The 10,208-nt window shown below is 52.6% G+C and overlaps 1 protein-coding gene across 1 annotated transcript in view; it reads right to left on the bottom strand.

Moving 5' to 3' along the window:
- Positions 1-1,433: 1,433 nt before the first annotated feature.
- LOC144737182 (uncharacterized) overlaps positions 1,434-10,208 on the bottom strand; it is a 108,249-nt gene continuing 99,474 nt past the window's right edge. The window contains exons 15-17 of the mRNA XM_078619904.1: positions 5,143-5,845; positions 3,634-3,719; positions 1,434-1,768 (exon numbers count right to left, since the gene is read on the bottom strand). Of these exons, the coding sequence (XP_078476030.1) occupies positions 1,434-1,768; positions 3,634-3,719; positions 5,143-5,845 (1,124 nt within the window). The remainder of the gene's footprint in view (positions 1,769-3,633; positions 3,720-5,142; positions 5,846-10,208) is intronic.

Below are 10,208 nucleotides of genomic sequence, written 5' to 3'. Positions count from 1 at the left end.
GTCAACGAGGGGTCGCAGCACGACCCCCTTACCCCCTCCATTCGGCCGACCCACTGCACTGAATTCCTTTGGTGATCATAAAAGCTCGTAGAAAAAAGTTTTGGCCCGTTCATTTTTTTGTCTTTTAATTTAATTTAAAGCTTTTTTTTTAATTAGTGACTTTTTTAAAGCTTTGTTATCTTTTTTCTCTCTCGCATTTGTTACGTTTAAACCTCCCCAACCCTCCCCCCCAACCCACCCACCCCCCCTTGTCTACTCGACTAGGAGCTAGAATAATAATCTAGGAGCTGGTTCGAGTTCTCAGTTAAAGCTCGGCGACACGCAATCACGTTGTGTGCAGCAATGAGGTATTTCTCGCAATGTACATCGCGACTTTTGGTTGACAGCTGTGTTCAGTTAAAGCAGTGGTTTACTGATTAATTAACTCTCCACATTGACCAGGAACGACTTCGTTTCCTACTCGTAGTCATCGTCCGCCGTCACGTAGTCGCCGACGTCTTTTCGTTCCTCTCATTTTTTTCCCCGAGGTTTCCCACTCTTAAGCCCACCCCAAACCCTGCCCCACCGCACCCCGTCGTCAAGATTTGGCATTATCGACGTACAACCAGGGTACTCAGTCTTCCAAAACACAGCGATGGAAATTAAAACGACAGACAGAACATAACACAATCACCGGATTCTCTCTCTCTCTAAAAAAACGAAACAGCGTTACAAAAAAACGTGGAATGATATGAAGGTAGTCCGCGGAGGTAACCCGCGGTTTTTCGCCCGACGTCCCAAATTAAAACGCGCGTGGAGGCGGCGGCGGCGGCGGCAGAGGCAGCAACGGCGGGTCGAGCGTCGGAAACGAACGCGAGCGTCGTCGCAGTTTTTCGCCGACTTTGTGTTCTGCGAGGTCGAGACCGCCGAGCGACGCAACAACAAAAAAAAACACCGCGCGACGCACGACAAAAAACGCGTACGCTCGACAGCACGCTCACCCGGCCCCGGCGAACTGCTGCGGGCCCCCCACCCCCCCGACTGGCACCCCCACCATCACCCCCTCACTTGTCTGCCTTTGGTTTTGCAGGGGGGGAGGGGGAAAGACCCCCACGAGGTACCGGGGGCGGACGGGGCCGCTGTGGTGAGGGTGCCGGGGAGGTTGGGTGGAACGGGGGATAGGGGGGGGCGGGGCGGCAGCGCCGAGTCCGCACGTCCGGCCTTGACAGTGCCACATGAAGTCTCGCGCCGGCCTGTGCAGTTACAGTCACACACTCATCGTCATCATCATCACTATCATTATTATTATTAGCAGTAGTAGTAGTTATTTATTAGCCTTTGGTGTAAGATCCTTTTTGGAATTTCTTTGTTTCTCAGTCTTTAGGAGTTGGAGATGAGGCCTGTAGAGATGCAGTCACTGTAGCCTTTGGTTAGGTGGGAGGGGGGGGCCCGCTCTAGGCCTTCGTCTGCCCGTGGCTCCCCTGCGGTGCATTCTGGGAGGCGGGCAGCGATGCACTCTGGGAGTTGGGGTGCGGTGCGCTGTGGGAGGCCATGAGGGCAGAGCTGGGCGAACTGGCGAGCGCCAGCACGGCACCGTGGGATGAGCCGAGCGGGGACGGGGCGGACATGGAGAGCAGCGGGATCCCCGACGAGTTGAGGAAGAGGGGGGCCGACACCAGGCCGCCCCCCCCTGCGGGGCCCCCCGCCCGCCCGCCCCCCGCCCCCGTGATCACCAGCCCGCCCCCCTGCTCCAGCGACGGCATGGAGAGCGCCCCGCTGCCGGCCAGCGCTGGGGGTGGCACGGAGGCAGCGATGTCAGCACGGCCGCGGCACACCCACCACCCCACCTCACTCTCCTTCCCTCCACGCCACTCTCTTACCTCTCCCCTCTCATCTCAGTACAGTTGGACTTACGAACAAATCGACTTACGAACAGACCTCTGGAACCTAACTCGTTCGCAAGTAGACGAGTCCCTTTATGCATTGTTTGGCACACTCACGTCGCTGGCTTTTTGAGCGACCCAATGGTTTTCGACTCCATTCAGCCGAGTATAGAAAACGTACTGCAACTCATATTTCGCGCAAAATGTGTGGGGCCATCTTAACCTCTATCCTGTCTACCGCTGAGTAATTCTCATCCACTCCTCAAGGTGAGATCATAGAAAAATTATAGGTTCAGCCTTTTAAAAATGCTGTTTAAGATCGTTTTTTTTATTATACACTTAAAAATTGCTTTAAAATGTCACCAAAACGTTTTCTGTTAAGAAAAAGGAAAACTTTTCAAGTGTACAGGGAAAACGAAATGACATGTCTCGGACCGTGTTCGCGAACACAAGGCAGATTTGAAACACGGCAGAACCAATACTTCTGCCGTGGCTGATCACTGCTTTAACACGGTGGGTTCACACGATATTGTTTTTTTTCCGAGACCAAGGTACTCTGCAAACCTTCGGGCTACCATCAAAGATTTGTCCATGAAGCCATCCAGATATATAAACACAGACACAATTTCAACCGAGAAGATGAGAACAAACTGAGCAATCATTGGAAGGATGTTATTAAATGTTATTATTTGTAAAGTCATAACTTGCTGTGATGTTTCCATCCTTCCTGCTGTTGTTTAGCAGTTATTTCTGACTCTCTGAATTACATCACCTTGTTAAATGTCTTTACATTAACAGACTAAGGTCTCACTAACATAGCCACCGTTGCTCCCTTTTGCCTCGATGTAACGGTAGCTCTCGCTGTTTAATAGGCTGGATGTCTCACTGGCACGGCCACCGTTACGGTAGTTCTCTTGCGATGATACGCTGGCATCTCACTGTGCAGCAGCTAACGCTGCAGCTTGTGTTGCCCACGAGGTGGCGCTATGCCCGGTCCTCTGACACAGACATGCTATCTTCCCATTAAACTCGTTCACATTGACATGCCAATCTCTCACTTTAACGCAGCTGCTGTGCGTGCGGCGACAGGACTCCTTTCCATCTCTGACCCCGCCTACTTGCCCTTGAGTGACACCCACCTCAAACCTAGACATAACCTCTTGTTGCAGCAGCCCTTTCTTGTTCAGCAGTTCTACTGCTGTATCTTTCTACCTGAGGACGATTGCTTGTGTTGCGATCGAAACGTCGTGATTTATTATTTATTTTTCGGCCTACGTGACTATACCGAAAGAACCAAAGAGTATGGATTCCTGCAATCACGAAAGCTTCAAGTCAAGATTGTACAGGGCTGCTGCGAAAATGCTCACAAGTGTTTGGTAAGTCTAAATGCTGTTTAAAGTTCCTTTAACTCAAAATTGGCAATAAATGTGTACATTGTGTTGTACAGTATAGTTCAGGTACTGTACATGTACAGTACATATTTTGGTTGCTAGGTATGAAACAACGTTCCCTCAGTTACGCTCCCTATTCCAAAATGATTCCATTGTTTCTTATGGGAGAAATCGCCCCGCTTTGCGTCGCATATGCAACGTTTACGGCCTTATGGTCCCTATCCCCCCCCTACCATTTCCCATTATTTTATGGGTGACAATGTCTCCGTTATACATCGTTTAGTTACAAGTATAAACTTTCAGGTCCCTAACCCTGACTTACTATAACGGGGATTTCCCCGTATGTGCTGGTGAGTGTGTGGGTGTCTGTGTGTTCGTACCTTGTATGGTAGCCAGCGTGTTGTTAGTGAGCAGAGCTGGGTTGAGCGCTCCCCCGAGCCCAGAGCTCATGCTCAAAAGAGTGCCACTGCACACGCATAGGCACACACAGACAAACATCCACCCATGTAGCCTTAACAGACTGTTGGACCAAGTGCTGTTAGCGAATAACAGCACCTATGAAGCCTGACACAGTACACAGTGAGGGAGAGGGTGGTCAGCATTACGCCCCGTCACCTCCGTCTCACCAGTGCTGATGTTTACATGCGCCAGGTACTAATTTTTTAAGGTTGAGTCAACCTAGGGGAGACCCAGGACCGATTCAGATAATTATCGCCGATGTTGGTCACTGTGATTCGGAGTCGAACTCTGGTTGTCGGATTTCGTAGGGCAGTATGCTAATCGCTAAATGGCATGACCACAGACAAAGACCACCCAGTATAGCCTTAACACACTGTTGGGGCAAGTAGTTAGTGAGCACCTATGAAGGTCGGCACATTATACGAGGGAGTGGGTGGCCAGCACCACGCCCGGCCGCCTTTGTCTCCCCAGTGGCGATGTTTACACACTGCACTAGGTACTCATTTGAGGCTGAGTCGACCTCGGGGAGGCCCAGGACTGGCTCTGATAATCGTCACTGGTGTTGGCAGTGAGCGGGAATCGAACTCGGGTGACCAGGTTCGTAGCACAGCGCACTTACCGCGACACTACCGCTCCCCACAGTAACACAATCACACATGTACACAGACACGGCACCGTAACACCCGGCTTGCGTAGATGCTTGCACCTCTACAGATGACGGACTTTCAATCGACACCAACATTTTAAATGTAGCGCCGTGGTGGCGAGATATTAATTACCTCGCCTGGTATGCAGGAGGTCGTGTTTTCAATCCCGACCCTGACGCCTGCTGTATATTTGTTTGCATGCTCTCCCTGCAGTCGCGTGGAATTTTCTTCGGGTTCTCAGAGTTTTCCCCTCAACATTTTAGAATCAACATCACGCGTTTAGAGCATTTGGCTACTGCTATGAATTTCCACACGATGATAAATAATAAGCCACTTCTTTGAGCTTATCATTGGCGATAGCCTGGTTACTTCTGAAAAAGGGCTACACAGATCAGTGGGCCTTACCTTGTAATATAGAAATAGTAGTGAATGTGGATTGTATAAGGTTTGTTCAAAGTGGCAACAACAACAACCGCCATTCGCCACTAAGTGGCGGTGAGGTCACCACGACGCTTGTGCCAGGCCATGTGCACCTTGAGGCCACGTGAAGTCTCAAACGCCCGCTGGCAGGAGGTCACGGGACAGACCCAGGTGCCACAGGTCGAATGACTGAAATGACTGAGATGACTGGCTGATGCACCACCTGTGCCCCCTACTGTGCCAACTTGCTGTGCACACACGAGCATACAACCGGAGAGTGCTATGGACTCGCAGGTTAAACCGCGTTGGCCCTCACGCCGCGTGACCTTAACTTCCACCCAACACATCCCGGCCACTCCTTACCCCGCGAGCTGCGAAGGGCTCACCAGCCCCGCGTTTCCGGCTCCCGCCAGCATCTGCCCACCGGAGATGAGCCCCCCACCGCCACCCCCCAGCGAGCCCAGCAGTCCCCCTCCTCCGCCACCACCGCCACAGACGCCACCACCACCACCGGGCCCCCCGTTGGTGCTGCTCGAGCCGCCGAGCGATGAGAGCAGTCCCGAGCCAGAGAGCAGGCTGGCGGCCGATGTGGTGAGGTTGCAGCTGGTCGGGGCGATGACGAACGAGCAGCCAGTGCTGATCGGCACACCGCCGCCGCCGTGCGTGCCACTGCTGCTGAGCGCCGTGGACAGGAGGCTGTTGGCGAAGGTGGCCGGGGTGATGGTCTGAGCGCCTCCTCCGCCGCCGGGGCCCAGCGAGCCGTGGGTGCAGGCGTGCGCCGCCCCGCCGTGCATTGCGGGCGACGCGGAGGACGAGAACATGGCACTGGCGGGCACCGGCGAGGAAAAGACGGTATGGGTGGAGGGCAGGAAGGACGGGGAGGGCGTGGACGCCGGCAGGATGGCGGCGCCGGAGGAGGAGGAAGAGGGGGTGGAAGGAGCCAGCGAGAGAGCCAGCGAGTCGCTCGAAGTGGCAGCGGCGCCCGCCAGTGGAGGGGAGCCCACGGAGGAGGGGGATGAGATGGCCGGGTCGGAGACGCCGCTGAGCACCGAGGCCATGTCGCTCGCTACGCACGCGCACGCACAGATACAGATATACATAAAGACACGCACGCAGAGACACGCACGCAGAGAGATACATAAAGACACGCACGCAGAGACACGCACGCAGAGACACGCAGAGATATGGATACACACGCAGATACATGAACAGAGATTTCCGTAGAGATACATAGACATACGCACGCAAAGACACACACAGAGATATACAGAGCTGCACTACAAACCTGGCGATCCGAGTTCGATTCCCACTCATGGCCAACACCAGTTGGAAAATATTTGAACGAGTCCTGGGCCTCCCCTAGGTCGACTCAGCCTCAAATGAGGATCTGGTCCAGTGTGTAAACATTATCACTAGGAAGACAAAAGCTGGGCGTGGTGTTGGCCACCCACCCCTTTGTGTGCCGTGCCACCCTTCATAAGTGCTCGCTAACAGCACTTGCCCCAACAGTCTGTTAAAGCTATACAGGGGATCTTTGTCTTTGTTGTGTGTGTGGAGTTTGTATGTTCTCCCTCTTGTTTTGGATGTGTTTCCACTGGCTTCTCCAATTTCCTCTCATAGCTAAACACATACACACATTGGAACTGATATTGGTTAAATATCCCCAATGCTGAAAAAAATAACCTGCAAATTACTAAGTTTGGATCACACACAGCAACATTGACCCTCCTACTGTGGTGGTGAGATGTTAACCGCCTCGCTTGGTATACAGGAGGTCGTGGGTTCGAACCAGAACCTGACGCCTGCTGTATATTTGCAGTTTGCGTGTCTCTCTCCTCGTGGTCACGTATATTTTTCTCTGGGTTCTTCGGTTTTTGCCTCTACATTTGGAAACATGCGTCGATATTAATTATCAAAGGCTCGCTGGCAGGAGGTCATGGGACAGACCCAGGTACCGTGGGTTGCCTGACTGACACATGCCTATTCAGCCAATTCAGTATTTGGCTGCTACACATTTCCACTTGATAAGCAACTTCGTTGAGTTAATATTTGTGGCAAGGTCGCATCTAAACAAGGAACACAGTTCAGTGAGCCTTTCCTGTTAAAAAAACAGTTTATAGCTTACTCTGGTTCTTTTGGTAAAGTTACGTAGAAAGAAATCAAATTATAATAGAATACGACGTTTCGATTGCAACACAAGCAACCATCATCAAGTACAAATGAATGAGAAAACAAACATAGTTTCACACTTAACTTCTAATTTAGAAATCTTTGGAAGAACGTAATCAACCAGGCTATGCATTAACTGTGTGCTAATCGACTATCTGTGTTGCATTGCATTACACTTCCTAATTTTACTAAATGTGCTTTCTACCGTGCTTGTTTCTAAGTCCATTCTCTCCTCCAGCCGCTATGGGCAGTAATTCCACACAACTCCCCCTCTGCCCCCCCCCCCCTCTCTATTTATGGCCTCGACACAGAGACGTTGTCTTTCTGTGCGCCTATGTGTGTGTCTCTCTCTGTTTGTCTCTGTGTGAGTCTCTCTCTGCTTGTGTGTCTGTCTGTGTGTCTCCGTGTCTATGTTTTGTCTCTCTCTCAAATTTAGCAATCTTTGCAAGAACGTAATTGACCAGGTGGAGTGTTGACTGTTGTGTTGGCCGACTCTCTGTGTTGTATAGCATTATATTTCTAAGTTTACTCGGCTTGTTTTCTCATTCATTTGTACCTGATGATGGTTGTTTGTGTTGCAATCGAAACGTCGCATTCTATTATTATTTAATTTAATTCTACGTGACTTTACCAAAAGAACCAAAGAGTAATTCCTGCAGTCACGAAAGCATCGAATCTAGTTAGTTTATAGCTTAGTTTTTAGTGTATTGGGAAAACTTGGCAACTTGGCAACTCACGGGCAAACAAGTGGAATAAAAACAATTCGCCCCCCTTCATATCCATCCATCGATGTATTTTTCCATAAAAAGGACTCATCAGCCACGAGTCCTTCTGGGCACGCCACAACTTCAGCGGCAATGACTCAGCGAAGGCAAACTGGGGAGCAGTGTCAACAGTCAGCAGTCTCGCGGACAGCGAGGCGCGGATGAGACCAACGTCAAGACCGATGACGCGGGAGGGAGTAGGAGGGGCGACAGATGCGGTGGTGGAGCAAGGGGGAACGGGCGGGGATGGGACGGGAGGGTGATGGGGCGGGAGAGGGGGGGGTGGGTTTGTTTGCGAGGGGTCACGTCGGGACACCCGGGAGACTCTCTTCCTTACTCGGTGCCGTCTAAAGTTCCCCGCGTCTCTCCACGTCTCTCTACGCTACTCCACGTCTATCTGCGCCACTCGCGACTCCGTCACCTCGTTGGTATTGCACGCGTCGTGTTTCGCTGCTGGCGCACGGATGTACAAAGCGCCGTTCCCTCTCCTCCTTCACACCCCGGCGCCGCCCGGGCTGACTGTCATCACCCTCTTCCTGCTGTCTTCTTCCCCCTTGATGAATCCCGCTCGCAGTCCTCAATATCCCCCCACTGCCCCCTCCCCCCATCACCACGTCCAGTGTGCACGCAGTATATGCGCGCATACTCATTCCGGGTGAGCGTGTGTGTTTCTGTGTATGCGTGTGTGCACATGTGTGGGCGGCGGTGGTATAGCGGTCAGCGCTTTGCTGCGCTATGAACCCGGAAACCCAAGTTTGATTCCCGCTCACGGCCAACACCGGTGACAATTATCTGAATCGGTTCCGGGCCTCCGTTAGGTCGACTCAGCCTCAAATGTGTACTTTGTGCGGTGTGTAAACATCGCCACCGGGGAGACAAAAGCGGTCGGGCGTGGTGTTGGCAACCCACCCCCTTGTGTGCCGTGCCAGCCTTCATAGGTTGTACTCGCTAACAGCACTTGCCCCAACAGTCTGAGCAGTCTGCTCGTTAAGGGCTACACGAAGGGGGAGGGGGGCCTTTGTCTTTTTGGTTCGCAATACGTCGAGAGAGCTTTCAGCAACTTTCAATAAACTACGCAGGTGGATGGGGGCGGGCGGCACGATTCCCACGGCCGCCATGCCGATCACAGGGGGGTGAGGGAGCGGTGGGGGGTGCCTGCCGGACAGACGGACGGGGCCCGGGAAACCAAGCCAGGGGGTGGGGGGGGGGGACGGCTGGGGCAGTGACAGAGGTGGCCCAGAGGTGGCACTTTTGCCGCTCATCACAGAGGTTCGCGGTTCGAATTCCGGCAGGCCGTCCTGCGTTAATACTACGGTGTGTGTAGCTAGTAAGTAGAACTTCTTTTGCACCGTACATAGCCAACCACATTAATCGGAGGTGCGTATTGGTGGTGCATGCGGTGGTGCATATTGACCGTAAAATACTACGACCACTACCACATCGCGCCGTCCGGCCGTCCGTTTCACTCGGAGTGGACATTAGAGATCACCTAACGTATTAAAACTAAAACTATTTTTTTATTTCACCAGGTAAGGCCCACTGGACTATATCACTCTTTTTCAGAAGCGACCTACCCACAAATGTCAGCTTAACGAAGTGGCTTAGCACGTGGAAATATATAACAGCCAAATACTCTAAACGCATGATTCTATATGTGGAGGGGAAAAACCGGATGACCTGGAGAAAAATCCACGTGACCACAGGGAGAGATAACGTGCAAACTCCAAAAATACAAAACCCATGAACCTCCTGCATACGAGGCGATGTAGTTAACATATCGCCAATACAAGGAGAGTGTAGAGGGGTGGGGGTCACTACAGGAGAGTGTGTAGAGGGGTGGGGGTCACTACAGGAGTGAGTGTAGAGGGGTGGGGGTCACTACAGGACAGTGTGTAGAGGGGTGGTGGTCACTACAGCAGAGAGTGTGTAGAGGGGTGGGGGTCACTACAGGAGAGTGTGTAGAGGAATGGGGGTCACTACAGGAGTGTGTGTAGAGGGATGGGGGTCACTACAGGAATGTGTAGAGGGGTGGGGGTCACTACAGGAGTGTGTAGAGAGGTGGGGGTCACTACAGGAGAGTGTGTAGAGGGGTGGGGGTCACTACAGGAGTGTGTGTAGAGGGGTGGGGGTCACTACAGGAGTGAGTGTAGAGGGGTGGGGGTCACTACAGGAGTGTATAGAGGGGTGGGGGTCACTACAGGAGTGTGTAGAGGGGTGGGGGTCACTACAGGAGTGTGTAGAGGGGTGGGGGTCACTACAGGAGTGTGTAGAGGGGTGGGGGTCACTACAGGAGTGTGTGTAGAGGGGTGGGGGTCACTACAGGAGTGTGTGTAGAGGGGTGGGGGTCACTACAGGAGTGAGTGTAGAGGGGTGGGGGTCACTACAGGAGTATGTGTAGAGGGGTAGGGGTCACTACAGGAGTGTGTAGAGGGGTGGGGGTCACTACAGGAGTGTGTAGAGGGGTGGGGGTTACTACAGGAGTGTGTAGAGGGGTGG

Source organism: Lampetra planeri, chromosome 65 (genome assembly GCF_965212315.1).
Source record: "Lampetra planeri chromosome 65, kcLamPlan1.2.h2, whole genome shotgun sequence".
Classification (NCBI taxonomy): Eukaryota; Metazoa; Chordata; class Hyperoartia; order Petromyzontiformes; family Petromyzontidae; genus Lampetra; species Lampetra planeri.
Note: the sequence above shows the minus strand (reverse complement) of the source record. Positions and strands in the feature narration are given on the sequence as shown.